The sequence below is a fragment of the Antennarius striatus genome, chromosome 12 (genome assembly GCF_040054535.1).
Source record: "Antennarius striatus isolate MH-2024 chromosome 12, ASM4005453v1, whole genome shotgun sequence".
Classification (NCBI taxonomy): domain Eukaryota; kingdom Metazoa; phylum Chordata; class Actinopteri; order Lophiiformes; family Antennariidae; genus Antennarius; species Antennarius striatus.
The window spans coordinates 9,582,910-9,610,010 of NC_090787.1; the positions used below are offsets into that span (position 1 = coordinate 9,582,910).

Genomic DNA, 27,101 nt, shown 5'->3' on the forward strand with positions numbered 1-27,101 from the left:
CGTGTAGGCTATGTGGATACCGGCTCAGTGGGACACTTAAATACAGGACCCCCATGAAAAATATCAGTGTTTCACCTGTGATTTACTTGCTGTCAAAACACAGTTTTTACTCTCTGCAGTGAGTAAGACCCCTGACCACAAGTCTATAAAAAGGTTTCTAAAGGTAACACATGATTATTAGCATTTATCTGGGCAGAATATCTGAGAGCTGTGGTTTAAATAAGAGTCACTGTTATTGTAATCCCTTTATGACAAAGCATTTACATTTTTTTGTAAATATACAGTAACTTCGAAGTGTAGCATATTTATTCTAAAAACATATAGAATTATTGTTTAACCATTTAATGTTAGAGCAGTGCAGGACATGTATGAGGACTGTAAGACAGTGGTGAGGTGTGCTGTAGGTGTGACAGAGGAGTTCAAGGTGGAGGTGGGACTACATCAGGGATCAGCTCTGAGCCCCTTCTTGTTCGCTGTGGTGATGGACAGGCTGACAGACGAGGTTAGACAGGAATCTCCATGGACTATGATGCAGATGACATTGTGATCTGTAGTGAGAGGAGGGAAGAGGTGGAGGAGAAGCTAGAGAGGTGGAGGTTTTTCCTGGAAAGGAGAGGAATGAAGGTTAGCCGCAGTAAGACAGAGTACATGTGTGTGAATGAGAGGGACCCAAGTGGAAGAGTGAGGTTACAGGGAGAAGATCAAGAAGGTGGAGGATTTTAAGTACTTAGGGTCAACAGTCCAGAACAATGGAGAGTGTGGAAAAGAGGTGAAGAAGCGTGTCCAGGCAGGATGGAACGGGTGGAGGAAAGTGTCAGGTGTGATGTGTGATAGAAGAGTTTCAGCTAAAATGAAAGGAAAGGTGTACAAAACTGTGGTGAGACCAGCGATGTTGTTTGGTCTAGAGACAGTGTCACTGAGGAAAAGACAGGAGACATAGCTGAAGGTAGTAGAGATGAAGATGCTGAGGTTCTCTCTGGGAGTGACCAGGATGGATAGGATCAGGAATGAGTACATCAGAGGGACAGCACATGTTAGAAGTTTTGGAGATCAAGTCAGAGAGGCCAGACTGAGATGGTTTGGACATGTCCAGAGGAGAGATAGTGAATATATTGGTAGAAGGATGCTGAGTTTTGAACTGCCAGACAGGAGGCCTAGAGGAAGACCAAAGAGGAGGTTTATGGATGTAATGAGGGAAGACATGAAGGTAGTTGGTGTGAGAGAAGAGGATTCAAAGGACAGGGCTAGATGGAGGAAATTGATTCGCTGTGGCGACCCCTGAAGGGAAAAGCCAAAAGGAAAAGAAGAAGAAGATGTAACCATTTAATGTTCTTTAATTTTCTAGAATAGGGGGGTGTGTATGGCACTGCTTTGTGTTTAATAGTATCCAATAGTGCACAGCACAGGTTTCTTTAACAGGTAGTGTACCCCAGAGGGCACTTTATCATGATTAATCCATGGTAGGGGCATCTAAGAAGATACTTGAAGTGCTGTGACTACCAGCTGAGTTGATGAGCTGGTTCATGTGTAGTTTGAAGAAGAACTATGGGCTACATACTTTAGTAAACTAGACTGAACATCCAACTTTAGTGTCTCTCTCTCTCTCTCTCTCTCTCTCTCTCTCTCTCGCTCTCGCTCTCGCTCTCGCTCTCGCTCTCTCTCGCTCTCTCTCTCTCTCATTATATATATATATATATATATATATATATATATATATATATATATATATATATATATATATAGAAAATGTCCCTCTCACCATTGTGGGGTGGTATCTGTGTGTCATCCTCATGCTCGGGTCCTCTACCAGAGGCCTAGGAGTCTGAGGGTTCTTCGCAGTATCTTAGCTGTTCCTAGGACTACGCTCTTCTGGACTGAGGCTACATATGTGGTTCCAGGAAAAAAAAAGTTTTATATATATATATATATATATATATATAATATATATATATATACTGTGTGTGTGTGTGTGTGTGTGTGTGTGTGTGTGTGTGTGTGTGTGTGTGTGTGTGTGTGTGTCCAACACACACACAACAAATGTTGGTCTTTGCGACCAACATTTGTTTCTATTCTGCTACTTGAAGTCTGCCCACAGGAGGTGTTTGTTCATTTAAATTCACAATGTTCTTTCATTTCTGAATGTGATCCACAAGCAGTAATAGACTTATATAAGTTCAACGTATTCTACTCCAATCCCACCATAACACTTCAACATCTTCATTAAACATGATTGTTATCTGGGTTTATCCAATTCTTCAAAGTGGTAACAGGTATGGCTGCCAAACAAAATAAAAGCCTCTGTGTGTGTGTGTGTGTGTGTGTGTGTGTGTGTGTGTGTGTGTGTGTGTGTGTGTGTGTGTGTGTGTGTGTGTGTGTGTGTGTGTGTGTGTGTGTGTGAGTAAGACAGTGAGAGAGACAGGGAGAGAAAGAAGGGACAGTCAAGTGGGTCAGAACACTGATTCTTCAGTTCCCTGTGGAGAGCGCAAGACCTTTATCTTTAATTTCAGTGATTCCCTCTGTGGTTTTTCTCTTATACTGGTTTTATGGGGCCATCACTTTACTGACACAAGAGAAGATCTAATGAGGACATTATTTTCAAACCATGCTTGGAAGCAGAGAAATATTGCTTGATTCTGAGAACTTTTGAAATACTCTAGCTTTATTTATCAACTTTTTATGGGGCGGCAGTGGCTCAGCCGTAGAGCAGATTTCTTAAGACCAGACATTAGTGGTTCGATTCCTGCCCCTGCCAGACATCTTCAGAGTGTGAGCTGACAGTGGGAGGTGTCACCTCACCTTCCAGCCACTGCGGAGGCGCCCTTGAGCAAGGCACCTTCTACCCCACAAGCTGCTCATTGGGGAGCACCCCAAAGTTGCGACCCACCACTCCACCTCTCCTGTACTGATTGTTATTAATTACAGTAGTTTTCGCACTATAAGGCATACTGGACTATAAGGCGCACCCTCAATAATTTGTTTGTTTTATAATTTATTTCATATATAAGGCGCACCGGATTATTAGGCGCACACAATAAAAAATACAATTTATTTGATAAACTGCAGCAGCTGTAGTTGCGCAATCCGCACACTAGATAGAGCCGCGCTGCTCATGACATCCTGACTACCTTTGAATCGCCCCTATTGTTATGTCAATAAGCCACTCTGAGCCTCAAGGAAACCTGATAACTTGATCACACGCATATTAAAAACCCTGACATTAAAAACTGGTTAACAGGTTTTAGGCTTTTAGGTGCGCCTTATAGTGTGGAAAATACGGTACGTGCCTACAGGCCCCTAGTGTGTGTTGTGCTTGTTCAGGGGCCTATATACAATGTTTGTGTGTGCTCTGAGTAACATTATATATATATATATATATATATATATATATATATATATATATATATATATATATATATATATATATATATATATATATATATAACCAGTAACCATCTCAATGGCAGACATCCAAGAAAGAGTGTCAAAGATGAAGAGTTGGTCACCACCGGGCCCCGATATGATCCATACATACTGGCTAAAGAAGCTGACAGCACTCCACGAGCGTCTAGCAGCACAGATGAACCAGCTGCTAAGGGATGGGACGCACCCAGAATGGTTGACTGAAGGCAGGACAGTCCTGATCATGAAAGACCCACAGAAGGAATCTACCCCATCCAACTACCGGCCAATAACCTGTCTCAGTACAACATGGAAGCTCCTGTCAGGCATCATGGCAGCTAAGATGAATAGGCACATGGATCAATATATGAGTGGGACACAGAAAGGAGTTGGTAGTAACACCAGGGGAGCCAAGCACCAGCTACTGGTGGACAGAGCAGTACACAGAGACCGTAAGAATAGGCAGACCAACTTGTGCACCGCCTGGATTGACTACCAGAAAGCCTACGACTCAATGCCACACACGTGGATACTGGAATGTCTGGAACTGTACAAGATCAACAGGACACTAAGAGCCTTCATCAAGAACTCAATGGGGAAGTGGAAGACAACCCTGGAGACTAACTCCAAGCCAATTGCCCAAGTTAACATCAAGTGCGGCATATACCAAGGGGATGCACTATCACCACTGCTGTTCTGCATAGGCCTGAACCCCCTCAGTCACATCATCACAAAGAGTGGCTACGGATACCGATTCCGAAGCGGGACAACAATCAGCCATCTCCTCTACATGGATGACATCAAGCTGTATGCCAGGAATGAGCGAGAAATTGACTCACTGATCCACACCACCAGGATCTACAGCGACGACATAGGGATGTCATTCGGATTAGACAAATGTGGCCGGATAGTAGCAAGTAGAGGCAAGATGATCAGAACTGAAGGGGTCAACCTACCAGGGGGCAAGATAGAAGACATCAAGGACAGCTACAAAATACCTTGGAATCCCACAGGCTAATGGCAACCATGAGGAGGCTGCAAGGAAGTCATCCACAGCCAAATACCTCCAGAGAGTAAGGCAAGTCCTGAGAAGTCAGCTGAATGGCAAGAACAAGGTCCGAGCCATCAACATGTATGCACCGCCGGTCATCAGATACCCCGCTGGGATCATAAGCTGGCCAAAGGAGGAGATAGAAGCCACAGATATCAAGACTAGAAAGCTCCTCACCATGCATGGAGGGTTTCACCCCAAGTCCAGCATCCTGAGGTTGTACACTAAGCGGAAAGAGGGAGGCCGAGGACTAGTGAGCATCAGGGCCACTGTCCAGGATGAGACATCAAAAATCCAAGAGTACATCAGGGAGATGGCCCCAACAGATGAGCTGCTCAGTGAATGCCTCAGACAGCAGAAACCTGAGGAGGAAGAGGAGGAGGAGGAGACAACATGGAGGGACAAGCCCCTACACGGCATGTACCACCGTCAGATAGAGGACGTGGCTGATATCAAGAAGACCTACCAATAGCTGAATAAAGCTGGACCGACAGACAGCACAGAGGCACTGGTCATGGCAGCACAAGAACAGGCCCTAAGTACAAGGGCAATAGAGGCCAATATCTACCACAGTAGATCTGACCCAAGGTGCAGGCTATGTAAAGAAGCCCCAGAGTCAGTCCAGCATGTGGTAGCAGGGTGTAAGATGCTCGCCAGCTCAGCATACATGGAAAGGCACAACCAAGTAGCTGTGATAGTGTGCAGGAACATCTGTACCTGGTATGGACTAGAAGTACCCAAATCCCAATGGCACATACCACCGAAGGTGGTTGAGAACGGCAAGGCTAAGATCCTGTGGGACTTCAGCTTCCAGACCGACAAAACAGCTACTGGCTAACAAACCGGACATAGTAGTGATGGACAAAGAGCAGAAGAGAGCAGTGGTGATAGATGTGGCGATTCCAGCTGATGCCAACATCAGGAAGAAGGAACACGAAAAGATTGAGAAATATCAAGGGTTGAAAGAACTGCTGGAACATATGTGGAAGGTTAAGGTTAATGTGGTCCCCGTGGTAGTAGGAGCACTTGGGGCAGTGACCCCCAAACTGGAAGAGTGGCTCCAGCAGATTCCTGGAACAACATCTGAAGCCTCAGTCCAGAAGAGCGCAGTCCTAGGAACAGCTAAGATACTGCGCAGAACCCTCAGACTCCCAGGCCTCTGGTAGAGGACCCGAGCTTGAGGATGACACACAGATACCACCCCACAAGGGTGAGAGGGACATTTTTTTTAATATATATATATATATATATATATATATTCATGTACAAAGTGGAGTGTAAAAGATAATTCCCCATTGTGTGGAGGAATAAAGTGGATTTAATTTTAATTTTTAATCTTTTATTTGTTTGGGTTTTGTTATTTTGTAGTACATGGTGTGAAATAGAACATGCCAAACATGAATGATTTGTATAGCCACAATCTCCTTTTTAAGTCTTGATTATCTAGAGAAATGTTTTCATCTGGTACAAAGATATAACACGTTTGTGTAGTAGTAAAAGGACAAATAGTTAAATGATTATCTAATTGCATGAGGTTTGTGTTGTCACTTCTTAAAGCAGTTCCTGCTAAGTTTATAGAGATTAGAGATTTAATTGCCATTCATCTGCATTACATGAAGTACTATATTCTTTTTTCTCCTTTTTTAATAAATAGAAATTTGGGAACATATGTACATCTCTCAGGCGGCAGGGTGGCACAGTGGTTAGCGCTGCCGCCTCACAACACGGCGGACCCGGGTTTGAGTCCCGCTCTGTGCAGAGTTCGCATGCTCTCCCCGTGTCTGCATGGGTTCTCTCTGGGTTCTCCGGCTTCCTCCCACCTCCAAAAGCATGCGCTTCAGGTTGATTGGCCATTCCATTCCAAATTGCCCGTAGGAATGAGTGTGTGTGTGCATGGTTGTATGTCTTTGTGTGTGGCTCTGCGGTGCACTGGTGTCGTGCCCGGAGTGTCTCCCGCCCCACGCCCAATGCCGCCGAGATAGGCTCCGGCTCCCCGTGGCCCGCTGCGGTGGATATAGCGGTGGTAATCTGAATTTTTTTTTTTTTTTTACTTTATTTTATATACTGGTTTGATCCCCGAAGGGAAATTAAGAAAGCACACTCTAGCTACTGATTACAAACGCATGCATACATGAAGATGACTGACTGTACATATCTCCTTGTGAAACCAGAGGAAGCAGACATGTGTTGCCACTAAAAGCTAAAATCTCTCAAATCCATCATTTATCAACTTAAATTGTTACAGTTCTTGAGATGTATGGCTTCCACTTCCATAATATTCAGTGAATAGCTGTGCTTTTCTTTTAAACCTTAAAAGGACATATTTTAAATACAGCTTATTGCAGAAACAAAATAATTTTATCATGTGTTTAGAGACTAACACATTAACAGAAATAACATGTTTTTTCACATAAAAAAAACACATAACATTTCTTAAGCTAGCAAATCATTCCATGATCCTTCTGGACGTTCCACCTCAGTGTGTAAAGGGATATCAATGAATTTTGCCCCTGAAATCTCACCTTAGCACAGCACTACTTCTACTTCTTCTTGTCATGTCCTCCTAAATTTATTGAGTCAAAGGCCCATCAACCTTTATCAGATTATAATGCTGTTAGGGCCATTAAGTGTGGCCAAGGCTCCCCCACAGCAACACTTAATAGTCGCACTGGGGTAGTAGTGGAGAACTGAAGTAACAGGACTGCAGTGAGAGAAGACAACCTCCCTCCTCCCTGAGGTGACTGACTAGATTTCTAATTCAATAATGCTTAGACCGCCACAACACCCCAAAGGGTCATTGGTGTGTCACTTAAATACAGACAAAAAAATTAAAAAATAACTCCTTGTCAATGTTGGTGATGATTGAGACGTTTCCCTTCTGCTCTGCATTATTTTTGTCTTTTTTTGTGTACAATGTGTGAAACCTTATGGACATTGATGAAATAAAGTCAACCCACTGGAAATTGCTGCCTGCTAGCAAGTGGGCAATGACAAAGACTACAGTATTGCCCATATTTTCCACACTGAAATAAGCAGTGAAAGGACACAACACAATCTTGATACTCTCAGCGCCTTCGGTGTTGTTTTTTGTTGTGCTACGTTTAGTTCAAAATTAGAGAATGCTTATAGGATGGCTGCTGTAGATCAAAGCAGAAATCTAATGAACTGTAAGGAAAAGAGCTTTTTCATTCTTTGCTCAGGGCTGAAACAGATTTCTGTTGAAGTAAAAGTTGATAAAGGGAAAAAAGAGAGTGGGTCCTTTAATGATTTTGTAAGTAGAAGTGGAGCATGGTGACTCAAGTGGACCGCACTCAGCGCTGTGGAATATACAATCCATTTTTTACAGTGACCAGCAAACACAAAAAGACTAAATGAAGCCATTTACTGATCTGTTGTAATTGAATCTATTTATTTGCATCAAAGCGGGGAGAAAAACTAATTAAAACAATTTTAGAATCCCATTCCTTATGTAGCTGATCAGGTAGGGGAAACCTCTCTGTTGCTCTCACAGCACACAAACCAGTTGTGTAAATGGTTTTATTGTTGTTGATATCTCCACTAGGATAATTTTTTACGTTCCTTAACAGGGCGACACGATGGCGCAGTGGTTAGCGCTGCTGCCTCACAACACGGCGGACCCGGGTTTGAGTCCCGCTCTGTGCGGAGTTCGCATGCTCTCCCCGTGTCTGCGTGGGTTCTCTCCGGGTTCTCCGGCTTCCTCCCACCTCCAAAAGCATGCGCTTCAGGTTGATTGGCCAGTCCCAAATTGACCATAGGAGTGAGTGTGTGTGTGAGTGGTTGTTTGTTTCTATGTGGCTCCGCGGTACACTGGCGTCGTGCCCGGAGTGTCCCCCGCCTCACGCCCTGAGACTGCCAGGATAGGCACTGGCTACCCCGCGACCTGCATTAGCGGATTAAGCGGGTTGGAAGATGAATGAATGAATGTTCCTTAACAGTGGTGAGAAACTTTCCCATAAGGTCTTGTGCCTTCCCTTCTTATGTCCTCTAATCTCAGAACAAAGCACAGAAGGTACAGCAGCAGTAACATTTGTCAGAAATTATATGCATATTTCATAGTGTAAAGGGTTGAATTTTACTTTTCCAGTATTATATTGCATGTATTGTTGTTTTCAAGTCCTACAGTATTCCACATTACACATTATATTATCATAACACATGTATATAAGTAACACCATTACATGGATTCTTGTAGATGCTGGGAAATCAATGCTTGCAGGATGACTAACATCCAAACAGACAAGCAGATATGTCATACAGGATTCTGGTTATAAAATTAGTTTGTTGATCAAGAGCTGATTTATTTACAAGCTCCACTATCACAGATCATTTTAATTTCATACAGCACTGCAGGGGAAACAGTGACTAAATGACACTAAATGGTACTTCAGCCATCCTCGTCATGTGTCACATGCTTGTAAGTCAAGTTGTACAATACCAAAGAATAACAAACAAGAACCAATGCAGTCAGAGATTGCAACATCCCGCGACAACCCTGAAATCAAAATTTTACCATGACCTACTTGCATACTGTAGGTCAAAGATCAAAGCTAGACAAACTTTCATAGATCAAAGCACTAGCTTTGATCTTCGGTCTTACTCAAACTGGCCTTCTCCGTCGTCTTTCTATCTTACCCAGTTCCTGAGTGTGCAAAAGTTAAAATTTGACCTTGACCTAGTTTTGTCAAGGTCATCATGTCATTTTCATCACCTTTATCGCCCGAGTATTGTGCTTTTTGTTTCATCTTTCTATCTGCAACTGTTACGAAGGTATTTGGTGGACAAACGGACAGACGGAAGAACCGACGAACACACAAATGCTGACAATTACAATACATTACTGCTTTGAAGCAGGATGTAATTAATGACAGGATTAAAGGAAATAGCAGCTGTATGTAGAAGAGATACAATTGCTATGTGCATAATTCATTGTTACAGACCAACTGGACAACTTCAAGAGGTTTTCGTATCACATATGAAAACTAATGAAGACACCCTAAGCGTGCAAACTTGCAACCCAGAATCTTTATAAACTTTCATTGTACTGTAGACTTCTCTTTTAATCCCAGAAACACAGAGGGGATTTGGCTCACAGCTCTGATAAAGGAGATAACCATGAGCGAGATGGATCTAGGACTACCTCCCAACCCAACATCATCCTCCCACACATCTGCATATTGTACGGAGCATGGGGAAGTGATTACTCTCGGATTAAGACTTGCTTTGTCGCCGATATGTGAGGCATAATTGAATAATGGCTGCCTCACCCGAACAGTCCCAATGCAGATGAGTCTCCCAGCCTCGTCAGATCTGCACAATATTAACCATGACACAGGCGTAACCACGCCGGTAATTAATGCGCTGAATCAATTACAAATTAGTACATTTGGAGAATTCCCCACAGGAGTCACTCATTACTAGTGCTCTGATGGAGTTGCAAGTTCTCCTCATGGGAAGGGGTGACACTCTAGTGCTCTCCTTTTCTATCTGTCTTCATCCCTGTCTGAAGTTACGATGCACAAGACAAATGGAGGATAAAATTAATGTTTCCTGAAACTTTGTGTTACATTATGAATTAAAATGTGTCGCTGTTGTCCGGGCAGGCATGTGAATCTAACCCAAGCTATTGAAGAACGTGCGCACACATACACACACAGACATATCCCGACCTATGTGTTTGAATAAGCTCAGTTGAAAGTCTCACGCTGTCACCAACTGCACCCACTACCTGTCAATCAAGCGCCCAACCAATCACGGCGCCAAACCAATCACGGCGCATCTGCCAGAGGGAATCACGTAAACAATAAGGTGTAAGGCATCTGCTATGCTAGGAGAAGAAATAACTATACATGAACTTCCCAGTTAACACAATTTTAAAGTCTCATAACTGTTCCAACAATTTTCATAATTTTGAGCAGAGTCCAAACAGCATGAACAAGACAGAAAATGGCAACAAATTCTGAGTGAAACTCTGACTGAAAGAGAGGAAAGAATTGCATCACAAAAAGAGAAGTACTATTTAGCCAGAGCCAATGAATGCCAAGCACAAAAGGAAAGTTGCCAGGAAAAAGAAAGGTGGGATATACAAAAAGTATGCTATACATTCAGTGGGTTAAACCCTATAAACCAATAAGCATTTTACCATTTTAATTTAATTCACTATCTTGCTCTATAGAACAAGGTAGCTATTTATTCTTTTCATATGTTTTGTATGAAGTCTGAAGTTATTGTTTTATCGTGGAATTTCTAGTAGGTCAGGGCTAGTGCTCTGACCTACTTTTTGAGTTGAGTCATTTGCTTAACACAGTGTTTGCTGTACTAAGCAAAGATTATTGCAGATTCTTATCTGTCAATTTATCAATAGCAGGAGAAAAAAAGTATGCACGTAATTTGAACAAACCACCAAAGAGTAAAGTCAACATAAAATAAATATATTCTATTGCTCAGGCCAACTTTTCCCCTCCAACTTTTCTGGCCATACATCCAAGACCATTGGACAACACAACAAAACATTACCCAGAAAAATAATCTCAGAACTACTGCTTAAGAAAAAGTTAAACATATAATAAAGGAACTGCCTTCATCGATCTGTCACTTGTGAATGCAGGGGGATTTGGCATGGAAAAGTGCTGCTCACAATAGAAACTAACCTTTTAAATATCTGTTCTGGCTCTATTTCATGAAGTTGACCTGAAAAGCAAGCTCTTAATTCTGTTTAGATGTGATTCCTACTTGTTCTCTGTGGAGAAAACACTATACCAGAGGAACTGTAAATAAAAATAAGCTTCAGTGCCAAAGTTTTTTTTTGTTATTGTTGTTGTTGTTTTGTTTTTGACATGGGAAACTGTTAAACTGCTCATCTTTGTTTCAAAGTAGCTATGGTTTGTTTGAAAGAGTGAGGGAATAGCAAAAACAACTTTTCAGTACTCTGCATTTGATGCTTTTACTTTTAGGCATCACTGCACCTTAGCATCACCAAGTAGTGATCTAGGAGACATTTATTCAATGAACAAACCAATTATGAGTGGATTACAAATGATGTTTTCTAGTTCAAAAGGCAGTCAATTAATTTTGAGCACCACACAGTACTGAAATTATAATGCTATGCTGATGTTCAGTTGCATTTGCTACATCATTTCAATTTGAACCTTTATTCAGTGCCTCTAATAGATTATAGTGTAGTATCTGTTTGACTTGTATGTTTAATACAGCGCACAAGTGTACACCTGCATATTAATGAATGACATATGTATTCATTTTAGTGTGGCCTAATATTACTAAAAAATATGAGTGTACAAAACAGAAAGACAGAAAGGGAGCGAAATGCATTACAGTCTGCTGAAAACAGACAAAGAAAATTAATTGAAAAAAAAAGATGGAAAGAGACATGTGTATTTTCTTAATTACTTGCACTGGTAAACGATTACGAGTTGCCATGCTTCCTTGTCTTGACTGTGAGTAGGGAGAATGTGTAACACTATAGCTGAAAGGCATCAGGCAATAAATGTTGATGAAATGTCAGTCTTTAGAAAGAGTGTTGCATCACAGTGTTGTGAAAAACTATTGGAACAGATTTATTTCATTCCCATCCGGTTGTCATGCTAAACTGTGTCAGATTTTCAAGTTAAAAATATACAAAACTAAAGGGAATCTAAAGAACATAAATTATAAGTTTCATATAAAACTTTATTTTTTAAGAAAAGGTTATCCACACAAAACTACAATAATCATCCTGTGTTCAGCCTCTTTTCTACCTTGAAAGTCACAGGTGTTGCAACACTGAGAGTCATGCAATTGTATTGCGATGTATTGCGAGTGCATTGCAGGGCCACACAAAAGACAAACCATTAATGAACACTAGCACCCCTATGGCGTGCTTGTGTTAGAGTAATCTATTAACCTAAATTGCCTGATTTTGGAGAGAGGGGGAAGTCAGAGAACCCACTCAGACATGAGGAGAACATACAGTATATACTCCTCGCAGAAAGGAATCCAACCCAGACCCTTCTTGCTCTGAGGCAATACCGCTTGTCCACTACCCACTGCGCCTTGTGCCGCCCTTCACATTATACACCTAAATCACCAGTACTGCATTTTCCTTATAAAAAAGTCTAAATAGATACCGTAAATGCATAAATATAAAAACTACCAGACTGCTGCTGGACTAGATATCCATGGTGCTGATGTCAGTTCTGACGAAGCCTCTTGGATGAGAGGCAGAACGTTTTCGAGAAACTTTCTTAAAGTCCAGTGGATTGATTTAAACAGCTTTGGATAATCTCAGATCTAAAGAACTTAGATCTAAGGATCTGAGACTATGATGAACCTTCTCAGAGTTGGCTGATCTTCCAGAATCCTTCAACAGTACTACAAAGGCTTATTCAGAAAATTGCTAAGATCCAAAGAAAATATTCAAGGCATTACAAGCTCATCTCATCTCAATATCTTGATGACTATCAAAGCTTTTTTGAAGAATATCACATGGAACCTTTGGAGGGCAGGAGTCTGATTTCAAAAACCAAAGACAGCATTGTACAAAAAGGACATTATGCCTATTGTTAAGGTTGGAATTGAAACTGTAATATTGGAATTCTTCACTGCTTCAAGGCCAGGCTAACTCTGGATAAAGTCATCTGTCTTTGCAGTCTCAAGTGCAAATCAGTCATGAAGCAAAACAATTATTCCAAGTATAAGACTAAGCCTAATTCTGAATGACTCACAATGAAAAAAATTCAGGTACTGGAGTGATCTATTTAAAAACGGGACCTGAATCTCATTCAGATGCAATTGTGGGACCTGAAAAACCAGTTTATGCTCATAAACCCTTCAACGTGGCTTCATGTAGATGGAATTATGAGCATGAATTGCAGCTCTGGAATGAGTGGGCCAAAATTCCACCAGAATGATGTCTGATACTGATATCCCAATGTGAAATTTTGCATGAATTTCTGACAGAGTATACAATGAAAGTGACACAAAAACAGATCTCTGGAACAGTTCAAAAACCTTTTTCACACCACAGCATCATGCCTCAGAGAAAAATGCAATTTTTTCCCCAGTTTCAGTTAAATTAAAGAAGTGCTAGAATGATTTAAAAATAATAATACAAGGATTAATCAAAAGGTTGAACAGTATAATACAGCACATAACTGATGCTATTGCTGTTAATCAAGTACATAATTATAATTATATAATTCCACAATAAAACAATAATATCAGACTTCATTTCATACATATGAAAATAATAAACAGCTACCTTCTTCTATGGAGCAAGAATTTGTTGCCATTTTCTGTCTCGTTCCTGCTGTTTACGTTCTCTACAAAAAACATAAGAAGAATAGTAACAGCCATGACACTCTGAATGACTGGGGACGGCATTAATTCATTTATTTATTTAAAAAATAATGACGGCTTTGGTTGATAGGCTTTAACCCTCTTAATGTATGGTATACTTTTTGGACACCCCACCTTTCTTTTTCTTGGCAATTTTCCTTTTGTGCTAAGCATTCATTGGCGCTGGCCAAGTAGTACTTCTCATTTTGTGACGCAATCCTTTCCTCTCCTTCAGTCGGAGTTTCACACAAAAGTTCTTGTCATTTTCTGTGTCGTTCTTGCTGTTTGGACTCTCTGCTCATAAAAATGAAAATTGTTGGAACAGTTATGACACTCAAAAATTATGTTATCTAGGAAGTTCATGTATAGTTATTTCTTCTAACATTGCAAATGCCTTACGCCATATTGTTCACGTGATTCCTTCTGGCAGATGCGCCGTGATTGGTTGGGCGCCGTGAGTGGTTGAGCGCTTGATTGACAGGTAGTGGGTGGAGTTGATGACAGCGTGAGACTTTTTCAATTGAGCTTATTCAAATATATAGGTGGGGAGATATAATGTACCTGGATTGTACTGTAAAGTTAAATCAAGTATTAGTCTCACTCTAATACAAGACAGTGTAGAGATGTCACTGAACCAATTGCATTACTATATTTGTCAAATTTGTGTTTGTGAGAATATCCTTACATTCTTAGCACAGAGTGAAGCAAAGGTAATTGTTTCCACAACAGCTCAGCCAGAAACTCAGGGAATATGCAGAGTGAGTAAAAAGCATACCATCCTAATGGAAACAGAAAACCTCTATAGATTGTGCAACAGGTGTGTTTTCCAGTGGCAAGGTCGTATCAAGCAGTAGTAGTTGTAGTAAAATAAAATAACAATGACAGTGTTACTAAATTCAATATATATTTCAAACATATCCCCCAAATAAACCCCTAAGAAAGCACACTCTCTCAACAGATTGTATATTGAATACCAGTGTTGACATGGTCATATCTTAACTTGTCTATGTAACGTGGTGCAGAATGAAGCTGCCCTCCACTACTCATTTAATTTTTGAAGTGTTTTATTTTTGTCTGCAAAGAGTAAAATAATTCCTGCCACTCATTAGTTCGCCACACGCATGATAAATGCACGTTCGAGCGTACGTTCTCGTTCTCTGAGTGCTGCACACCCAGTTTAGCGAACACACCCTCTTCTGGTAGGAGTTAGCCAATGCATACTGCTAAATTACATTTTCAACCATTTAACCAACCTCTTACCTTTACAGGAAGCACCAAGAAAATATCATCAAACTCAGAACATGAGCCGTACCAAATAAAATGTAAATTAAACATATAAATCATATTCATGCAGGTATAATCAACCCACTGGTGGCTATGTATACCACATCTACTCTGAACCATCTCCTCGATGGACTTAGACAGATAATATTATACATAGCTTTTTAAGTTCTCTTTCTCAGGAAGAGAAGTTAAGTACTTGAGGCACATACACAAGGTACTTTTTGTGTTTTGGTCCATTCTCATCTCACATCACTCTGAACTTACGTAACTAACATTTGACCATTGTGGTGTTTTATGCCAATGATGCATGCACCTTACAGGGCTTCCTGTCATCATACTTGACAAGTCAACTGTCATAGTGTCGCAAACAATGACACTCAATCATGAACAATATTCCCTTGACATACATGACATGCACACTTTTAACAGAGACCTCTCAAAGTCACCGATTCTTGGCAGTGTCAATAATGAGAAATAGCCACCCCAAAGCTTCAAAAAACACCATGCACTTCAACTATTTGGTAGGTATTTCAGGTTTTTTTTACAATTTGTGTTATGTGCTTTTGTATGAGTCCCTTTTTTCTGTATTTTTGTTAAAATGTCCTGAACTCGTCACTATTACTTTAGTATAAAGGGAATTTTATTTTTGATTTCTTCATTGGAATCCTCCCGGACATCCATGAGCAAAATGCTGTTCCGGGAAACATCTGGCATTCACTCAGCAGGAACAGGCGAAGGATGTGGAAAAGTAACAGAGGGGCTTCAAATATTTCATGTTAGTTGTAATCTTTTAACTTTATTACCACAGACAAGAACAACAAAATACGAGAGAGAGAGAGAGAGAGAGAGAGAGAGAGAGAGAGAGAGAGAGAGAGAGAGAGAGAGAGAGAGAGAGAGAGAGAGAGAGAGAGAGAGAGAAAGATCAAAATCCAGGTGTTTGAAGTTGCTCATATTTGGGTTAACTCATGCCAGAGGGTTTGAGGTTTGTTTTACTGGAGAGCTGTTGGTTTCCCAGACTGGAACAAAGAGCAACACAACAGGGGTCTGTCTAAAAATCACTTCTCCAACAATTGCTAATTCGATGTCTTTAAGTCTTTGTTGGCCTTACTGAATGAGTGATGCACCGTATATTGTGACAATGGAGGGTTAGCAGTCTTTTATTGTGGAATAAATTATTATTAAAACATTATTGAGGTTGAGCTCCTAGAAACAAAATTTTTCTGATTTCAACCTCTAGACAGTCCATCTGAATTCTGTGTCTGTGTCTCTGATGTGGATGTAGGCTCATGGAAAGGATTTAGGCAAGTGATATGGAAATAGAGGATGAGGACCTAGCGATGCAAGGCAAACCTTAAGCCGTCAAAGTGCACTCCTGTGTATCAGACTTCAATGACCACAGTCCCATGGAGCACTTCGGGATGTCTCAATATGTATGGAAATGAGAGGCAATCATATTAATGTGTGTTGAGCCTCCTTCCAAACACTGTGATGGTTGCTTTTTCAGCCCTGCATAACCCCTCACAACATTTGGCTCTTACCAAGGCCTCCTTGCTCCCGCTCTCTGAGTGTCTATTTCCTTAACTGCCACAGGTGTGGTTTTAATTACGCAGTAAAATATAGGCAAACTAATTCTGATGCACTTCACTGAGCTCCTCTTCCTACTGTGTTCATTCACTTGTGTCCATCCCTATCCATACTTCTGCTAACTCTACCATAAACCCTCTCTCCTGCCCCACTTCGCGTCTCTCCTTTAAGAAGTTGAGGATTGAAGGACTCAATTTGAAAACGACGCACGTCTCTTTGACTCAAGTGAGGGGTTTGTTCTACTGCCACACTTCCGTTCACAAACACTCCAGTCTGAGAAGGAGGCAGGAGGGAGAAATCTCTGTTAATCTAGTGAATCTATTTCTTTCTGTCTCTTTTGTTCAATGTTATTGGGACTCTTGATATATCGATCTCTTGCGGGACGTGAGTTGTGTATGCGGGGTGCAGTTGGGGGATTGGAACACAATTCATCCTGTATGCATTGACTCAGACGTCTCACTTTACATCGTACATCTCAGCAATACGACGTAACCTTGTTGACTTGACAAAAAAACCTTGAATAGAAATTAAGATGCATTTAAAAATGATTAAAACCTGGTATGTTTCACATGCCCTTCATACCTGTGTCAAGATAGTTGATGAGCTAAAGTATTTTTACTGGGAGGAATTCAGGACAACAATGTATCATGTTGTTATCTTTAGCAGTTAATTTACTGCTTTAATTGCAATGTAAGTATATAGAGCAGGTCATGCAAATGACTCAGGAATATATTTAGCACGAGCATGCACAAAAAAATAAATGTGTTGCTATATTGGCATATGTGCCAAACTCATAAATGCTTCTCCATCATGTAATCTTGACTCTTGTTAATCTTAACAAATACACTGGTATATCATTTAATTCATTGTTAAGGGAAAAGCATATGTTAAAGCTCACTTTATTTCAAGTGGTGACTTCCCTCAAGATACACTTGGTATGTCCCAGTGGTGTCCAGATGGGGAGTTCTTGTTTTGTTGATCTGTGTTTAATGAAAATGACCACTCAGAGATGGTCTGGCTATTAGTTCAGCAAAGACCTGTAATCACTACAAGTTGTTTCCCTGTTGTCATCCCGTTCATTATTGAACAAACAAACCGTTAGGAGAAAAAGCATGTGTACCTGCCATCTCCTTCTCCCCTTGTTTTATCTGGCTCTGCAGTGCTGCGCCTTGGAAATAATTGATTTGTTCACTTGAAAAAAAACAACAACAACAACCAAAAAACAAACCAGCAATCATATGAGTAGGGTAATAAACAAGCATAAAAAAATAATGAACAGTCAAAAATTGAGTTTCTGCACTTAAATAATTCTCTGCTATTTGCCTATGCTTGGATTCAGAGCTGATTGCCTCAGCTACTTGGTGAGGCTCCTCACCTTCACCACCATCTCCATTTGTTAGCAAGAAAAAGTACTTGGATTGCAGATAAGAAGGGTAGTTTATGGCAAATTGCCCAATAAAATGTTACTGAACTATGTAAACTTGATTGTACATCAGGATAAAAAAATATCCAATCATCCAGCAGGGTGAATTGCTGATTTCAACACGCCTCATCCTTGGCCAATTCAATTTATATCAAAGTAACGCAGCACTGTCCAGCTTTTTCAACATGAAACATTGCATCCTGTACATGCATATGCACAAATATGAGAAAGTGACATGCACTCAACAAGGGCACACCATCCTCCAGGATAAGAATCAGTGAGACTGTTTTTCAATATTTTATGTCTAAACAAAGTAGCTCACTTCATCCTCTTTCCCAACTAGTTTTAAACTGATAAACACATGCGCACATTCACACCAAATACATTTCTTACCACTCAATCACATAAACACACACAGACTCGCCAGACTCTTGCCCGTCTGTTTCTATTAATGGTAATCAGCAGGGTAATGATGACAGTGCTGTGACTGCGGCCTACTTACTGGTGGCTGATGGCCATGCTCTCTGACAGCTGTCAGATGCCATGACTGCACTGCTAGGGCCTTCCTCAGGACTTATTTCAGCTTACCACATTAGCCGCAACGATACTTCACACACAGACTTGTTGATTATCAACATCAGCAGGCTGGTGTGGAAGGATTTTTTTGACCACCCGTCTGCTAATAACAGCCACCATGATGGCGGATCAGAGAAAAAGGACACAGCCTGTCACTTTGATTCATGCAACAGCAGCTTCAGTTGGGTAGGTCCTTGCCAAAGTCTCAATAGTTGTGACACTCCAGCCTAACTGACATCTATAGTGTGAAGCAATGGCTGTCCTTGTGGCTCAGTCACCCTGGGCCAAACCCTTGGCATGAGTGCTGAACCCTATGCCAAAATTTGCATTGAGGTCACAAACCCAATAGTGAATTCTCTTTTTCCTCAGATGCTCACACTCAAGTCGCTGGCATGAGTGTATATGTGGAAAGTGACCTTGAAGATGGCGATTGACAATTATCTGATATATTAATAATTTTATGTTCATTTTGCTTGTTTCTTTGTCTTAAGCATTGCATTCTTTGTTCCACACCTGCTTTTACCGAGTAATTGACTTTAGAGGAAACTGCTACAAAATAAATATTTGTATTACACATATTTTAGTTTTACCAAGTAATTGATTTTCGAGGCAACTACTACAAAATATTTATATTTCACATATTTTAAGGCCTAAAGCTAAGACAGTGGTGAAAGACTTTGGGAAACATAGGCTGTGCCCTTTTTATTTTTCCGAAGCTGAATATAAAGCACAAAAATGTGTACAATATTTAAATTGACATGTTTCTGAAATACAAACTTTACTTAATAGAATAGCATTACTCACAAGTCACTTACAATTATTGACAGCAAGGTATACATGTGATGTCACATTTTGATTGCCATTGTGACTAAGCTCTTTACACTTACTGAGAAGCAGCATTAATGTTTGGCTGGAATCCTGTAAATGCCTAAAACAAAAATTAAAAGATGTGAAAAAGCTGTTGTGTGAGCAACTGTACAAATATCTCCAAGAATTCAAAGCTATATTCCTAAAGAGGGCAAATGTAATACTGCCTTTGTTTGCATATTGTATACAGTGATAACATGTTGGCATACATTGACTTTTCCCTCCATATCTCTGCCCACAGTCTATTCGAGAAGTGACTGGCTATGTATTAGTAGCTTTGAACCAGTTTGACTATCTGCCTCTGGAGAACCTGAGGATCATCAGAGGGACCAAACTGTACGAGGACCGCTATTCTCTGGCAATCTTTCTCAACTACAGACGTGATGGAAACTTTGGCTTGCGCCAGCTGGGTCTGAAAAACCTCACAGGTGAGTGTACGAATCAATTTGTGGTTACTCTAATTTCACAGCTCTGTGTGTTTCTGTGGGTATCATGGTGTTTCATGGTCAGTTCACAGAAGGCACAACTGTATTTTCTCTTATCTGCAATTATATGCATTTACTGATTTTGCTATTTTCATTACAACCTTACATCTCAGCTGCTACAGACATTCCAGTAGTTTCGTCATATTTTTTTTTAAAGTGGAGGTGGAAATTAACAGCCAAATACATATAAAAGTGAAATTACAGCCAAATACAGACTCAGATTGCCATCCTTGGAATGAATCAATTTAAAAAGGTCTTACATCTTAGATCAGTTGTGCTCAGTCTTACATTAAGTTTTGCAAAAATAGATTAAATAAATTAAATATTTTCTTCTTCCAGCATTGAACTTAAACATTTAAAAATATATTTTGTGTTGTTTAGAAAGTTTGTTTTTTGGGTGACCTTCAAAAAGTATTTTGTAATTGCTTTAAACCTTGGCATTGTAGAGTTGAATTATTAATCGGTCACTGTGCTCAAGTCTTGCTCTCCTTTTTTCTAACTGTCTTGCTCTCCTTTTCTAATAGTCCAACTGGAACTGTGCGTGTGTGTGTGTGTGTGTGTGTGTGTGTGTGTGTGTGTGTGTGTGTGTGTGTGTGTGTGTTGGCTCGCGCGTGTGTGTACAGATATACACTGTATATTTATTTATATTTCCCCAGCTATATATTTGAATAAGCTCACTTGAAAACCTCACGGTGTCACTCAAGCACCCAACCAATCACAACGCATCTGCCATAAGGAATCACATGAACAAGAGATCCTGAGAGCATCGTGGAATTGAATAAACAGCAGTCACCACAAAAAAAAATACTCTAATTTCTGTTTATTGTCCATTGACATATAATGCAAACACACTGTACACAGGAAAACAAATGTAAGTATATATATATATATATATATATATATATATATATATATATATATATATATATATATATATATATGCATACATACATGCCTCATTGCATTTTGATGAACAATGGATCTTTGTGCTGCAGGTTTCTTTAAGGCGCTCTGACCCCTAGGTCAATAAAACATGACGCACTTGATTTGCAAAAAAGATGAAGAGCAGCCCAGGGCTCCGTGGGGCATGCCAGGACCACAGTCAGCTCAATATGTGGGCAATAGGTCAAAGGTGTTATTTACTAATTTTGAAGCAAAATCATCTTTACGAATTTTGTGATGGTTTGAAATAGAAATTAAATGAATTTGTTTTTCTGAATGAAATTATGTGAGACTTATCAGTAAGGCCTGGTCAGTTCTGTGCAGTCCCAAGATTTTCTTATTTTTTTGCCCTCTAGTGCAATCATGACATAAATTACTTCCCTTATTATCTTTTTCACATAGGAAAGCCAAAGGAACGAAATTTAAATGAAGCACTGTATTAAGTAGCACCAGAAAGTGCCAGGCATGTCGCCATTGAGGGGGAATGTTAGTAAAATGGGCGTTGACATATTTTTTTCCTGCTCATTTCTCTTGGGGTATGAACTCCCACTGCATTGAGGCTACAGTGGTGATATTAGGTAGTGTACTCTGAAGTTTGCCACAAAATGCTTTGACCATTACACTGATGCATAAATATACCGTCCATGAATGCATTTTGTATATAGCTGTACCTGCATGCTAGTTTACAAAAAAGAAGTACTGAGGCAGTTCAATAATATAGCGGCTTAAAACGATGTCCTGTTTAATATGTTGAATTAATTTCAAAAAGATATTTAAGTTTCGCAAGGAAGCACTGAACTTCTCTTGCTACTGCTTTCAAATTCTGATTAATTCAGTCATCTCTCATTCTTCTCCTCAACTGTTACTTCTTCATCATCCCTCATAGTCAAAGGAAACAACAAAAGATCATATCCTTCTATGGTTGCATGTACAACTGCACTGTGTGCTTGTGTGTTGTGATCCATGTTGTATTTTTTTTCTTGCACGTTGCACTGTGCATGGGGAACTTCATTTGTCCAGCAACACAAACATTTTTTGTCCTCTTCTTTGTGGTGCCAATTTGAACCCAGTGCTGAGGGAGCCTGAGCTGGACTCTGCAGAAGATGCTCTTTGATGTGCCATCTGTGGCCTTGAGCCATGAAGGAGAGGGAAGTTATATGCAACAGCCATAGCCTGAATCTGCTCTACTTCATATCTTGGCATCATTTCAAAGTTTTAGCCTGGTATTTCCCATTCATGCTAACAAGTTGAATAAAGTAGCATTTTTAGACTACTTATTTGTCTTTTTACAGGAAACTTTTACTCAGATTAAGACATTAATTGAATTCAGCCCCCTCCTTTAACCTTGATGATGAAAATTCGGCCAAGGACCTAAGTCCAATTCAACCTTGGTTTGGTCTTGTTTGGTCTGGCTGTGCTACAAATTTGTATTGCATATAGTGCTGCCCATATTTTTAAAAATACTTTATTGATCACCAGAAGGGAAATTATTTTCTGTATTTGACCTATCCCTGAGAGTTAGTGGCCAGACTTCATGGTGCCTGGGGAGCAAATAAGGGTTAAGTGTCATGCTCAAGGACACATCATACTGGAGCTTGAACCACCTCAGCCATAGCCATGTCCAGAATGTTAATCTGTAAAGATCTAAAATAAAAACTGTTTTTATAGAAAGACACTCGTCTTAAAGATAAGTGTCTTTGTATGAAGACACGTCTTTATACAAAGATTTTTTTTTTTTTTTTGCACACATGATCCTCACAGTTTAACAAGCTCTTGCACTGTAGAAAAAAAAACAAGTCATTTGTGTCCCTGTTTGTTCTGTTGCAAGCTGTCATTATTTGAGAGTATACTGCTGAGGCAGAGTTGGCGTCTGTTCTGCCAGGATGAATCAACAAGTTTTGCAGTTTTCTTTCCTTCAGTGTTTTCATTGTGTTAGATTGAACATCTCATTCATTTTAAGGGTTTTGATGTTGCTGCCTTACTGCAGTTCCTCTGTCAGCAGTTCCTAGTAGAAGTGAAAAATGATCAATATAATCCATAGGCACATGTATAAGATGATAAAACGTATTAGCTCCATAAGGGGCAAATCGAGATAAGGCACAATAAAAGACCCATTCAGCACTGAAACCCACCCGCATTTCTATTGGGGTTGAAATTGCCTTTGGATGAAATCAATTTGTTGTGAGTATATTGTGTCGTTGCACTTATTGATTTCTCCGGTGCACTTTCTGTTGTCTGGGAATGCACTCTCTGGAGTTGAAGGGGCTTGAGGATTGGGTGGAGAAGGTTGCTGGCTGAGGATAGGACGCCCTCTGATGCACCTTTCAATCAGGCTTAGCAAAGTTATCCTCATGAATATGAAAGACACACTGAAGGAAATGTTGAGGATTGTGTGTCCACAAGTGAATCGAGTGAAGAATAAATAGAAAGTCAACCATTGCCTAAGAGTAGAAAGTTTCATTGAATTATATGACTGACTTTACTTTGTGAGGAAAAACTAGTTCTGATTTGTGCCATTTGATGATTGATCCTTAAGTAGTACCTTGTCTTTGAGATTATTATATAGACATGCCAACTTGCTAAATGCTGGAGACAGAAGTTTCACATATGCACAGTACTTCTTTCTTAAAATAAGGTCACACATTTTTAAATACTAATCCGTATTTAGATGCAGGTTAAGCTAGTGTGTCTTTTTTCCTGCTTATTAACAATTTTCAACACTTTTGTTAGGGTTCACATAGACCCCAGGCAGCATGCTTTTACATTGTAATTACAGCCACAACAAGGAGCACAACACAGATGAGCTTTCCAATTTTAACCAATTGTACACAGACCCCATCCCATCCCTTCATTTTATCCAGCATCTTTTTTTTCCAGATTTGTTTAGTGCTGTTGATTCATTTTATAACCACCCTACACGTACACTGCATCCGTCCAAAATGGAGCATCCAATCTGAAGTCCCATCTGCTGAATGATCCTCTCTCGTCTCATGCATACTCACAAGCCTGTATTTTACGCCAAGACGTTATCCACTCCTTCATGGCCCATCTGCTCTCTTTGCCTATCCTATTTTCTGTCTCTCTTCCACTTTTTTTTCCTCTTTCTTTGGCAATCATCAGTTAGCTGTCTTGATTTGTCACATTGATACCTTTTTATACAATTGCATGCACAGTTTGTGCCTTTTCAAACTGTATGTAACACCTTCTAGCTCTTGAGTCCTCTGTTCTCAAAAGTATACTGCAATTTTTAGATGCTGCATGTCATGTCATATTCTCATCCAGCGAATGCATTCTCATCAGTGTCCAGTAAGAGAGACTTTACAAGGAGATGGGATGGAATGGGATGGGGCAAGGTGAAAGACACAATTTTAGTCAGTATGTTTCCCCCAGACAAGGGGCTACTCAGAATGGCATAAAATTGTGGCTCCCTCTGATCCTTGGCTTCCATTCACTCTCGAACTACAGGGAGAAGAAAGCACAGTTGTGCCACAAGAGGTAGGTAAGACTGGTTCACTGCACACCACCAGAATTCAGCTGAGCCTATTGCCTGGCAGCCCACGGACCTTAGATCTCCTCCAATTGTGTGTCTAATTGATTACTTCCCATGCAATTACTCCCGTGTCACACACAATATTTCACCGCTCCAGGAAGGGTACAAGAGGGACCGTCTTTCCGAAGGACGATTTTCATATTGTCACATTTGTGAGCCCCTAATGTGGATCATGGGGAGGCACATGTTAAACTGAAGTCCGGAACGGGCCATTAGTGGTGGTTGGTGTAAATTGATTGCTGTGTAATACCACTGTGTAACAGAGATAGAAAGGCTATTAGAACCAAGCGTTGGGTTTCTAGGCCAGGGGAAAAACACTTTTTTTAAAGTTTCAGTCACATTTTTGCAGAGCTATATTTGAACAATCTAACAAGGGAGTATTTATTTATTTACAAGAATTTGGTTAAATTAAGTTTTTCTTTACCTTTGGATAGTCCAAATTTTCCAAGAATATTTTTGTCTCTGTGTAAAAGAAAGTATCCTTAACCCTTTATTTGCCCTTTCCGAGACAATGACAAGAATGGTTTTGACCAAAAAAAGAAAAAAATACAAATAAAAAGAAAATGTAGGAAAACTTGACAATAATTTGAAAATAACAATGTTGACAGTATTTGGAGAAAAGAGATTGGTTAACATTACAGTATAATGTACAGGGATTGCTGACACAAAACCTGGTCCATAAAGGTGTACAACTCCAGTGATTTTACATGATATGCATGTGTCAATTACAGTAATTGAATATACAATGCAGTCATGAAAAATATACTAAAGCTTCAATCATCATCGCTGTCATCAACTCTACATGCAGGTATGCATGTAGAGTTGAATATCAATGTTGTATTGTTCAAATGTGTCTATTTTCATTAAATGATTTATATTATTCAAGATGGTGATGTCATTCAGATTAGCCTAGGAAGACTCTCACTGCTGTCTACTCTTTTACTCAACTGGATCTCCACCTTTCACCAGCTAAAAGAAATACCTCAGCTTGCTTAAACATGACTATATATCCATTATTACCAATTTGCTATCGACTTCCACCTCGTTAAAACTGACAAAACGTGTGTGGAATGAATTTTAATGTGAATAATCAAAACATAGGACTCCTCTTACTTTAATCTTCCCTTCCTCTCCTGCAACCCCTACTGAGTATCACTGCCCTATACGCACATTTCCAATACATCTCCCCAGTTCCTTCTTGTATTAGTCTCTGTGAGCATCTCAGCGCATCAGACTTAGTACCCCCTTGGATTCTTTAGTGTTTATGATGGCTGATAAGGAAAAGGCTAATGCTACATGTATTGGCAAAAAGCATAAGGCAAGTGATAGTGGTGGTGGCAATGATCTCTCCGATAACAGCTCTGCGTCTCACAACAATAACTCCTCCCTCCTCCTGCTCCTCCTCCTTCTTTGCTCGAAAAGTAAATCACATGTTATATGCTACATGCAATAGTACCGTACAGTGGATCAGGAACATCAACAGCTGACTTGGCTGTTGGATGTTGATGTGATTAAAAAACTGGTTGAGACTTCCTCTGTGTTTTCCTCTTCTCCTGAAGGATTAAACTATGAGGAACAACAGCTAATCATGTGTACAATAATATGAAATCGAAACAATTGTTTGAATCATAAGTGATGTTTAATGGTACTTTTTGTAACTTCACAATGTATTTTAATGTGTTTTCATTCTTATGTATTGAACAGTAATATGATATTATGTGCTTTTAACGGTTTTATAGTGATTTTACGATTCCAGTATATCGGGCAGACATAGGTGAAGTTGTGTAAAATGATGTAAACTTGGTTCTTATTTTTCCATTTATATATATATGTTTAAAGCGACTCATAATCGAGAAGGATGCGGTTAATGAGTTCCAAGACCACCCGTGAAAAACTAAATTCCACAATATAGCGACAAACTATTTTATAGTTTACGGTAATTAAAGCATTTGTGAACCTTCCCCATACTGATATTAAACCACTTTATATCTGTATTACCTTTTGAAACACATTAAAACAAAAGGGCAACGAAAAGTGTTTCTTTAATACCCAGAAGTGAGCTGTGTTCCGAGACAGATGTTTTCAGGCAATAGTGTGCGTATACGGTATCATGTGACTATCTACTAAAAATCCGCAATGTAGTGAAGCCATACATCTTGAAGTGCGGATAAACGAGGGATTACTATAACGCAAAATGACGTAAACTGGGGTATAATCTTTTCATTTATTTTTTATGTCCTGTAATTGTTTCTGGTAAGTCTTGGGAAATAGTATGTTCTTATTTAGAGTAGAAATGTCATTTAAATGACTTTAGTGATTATAGACTGGAACTTAATAACAACTTACGAACACACACACACACACACACACACACACACACACACACACACACACACACACACACACACACACACACACACACACACACACACACACACACACACACACAGTGTGAATGCTATTTTAACATGATGTACTGGATTTTGACAGACAACATCATGAACATACAAGCAAACAAATGAGGCCTTGACAGTTTAATGTTTTATTGAGTGACAATTTTAGTGTTCTTACTTCACCTACTTCTTTCTC

General features: G+C 39.9%; 1 protein-coding gene across 1 annotated transcript in view; it reads left to right on the forward strand.

The window, feature by feature from the left end:
* The window catches only part of LOC137604705 (receptor tyrosine-protein kinase erbB-4-like), a 271,599-nt gene that overhangs the window by 150,436 nt on the left and 94,062 nt on the right, over nt 1-27,101 (forward strand). Inside the window, exon 4 of the mRNA XM_068328679.1 lies at nt 19,777-19,963. Coding sequence (XP_068184780.1) covers nt 19,777-19,963 — 187 coding nt within the window. The remainder of the gene's footprint in view (nt 1-19,776; nt 19,964-27,101) is intronic.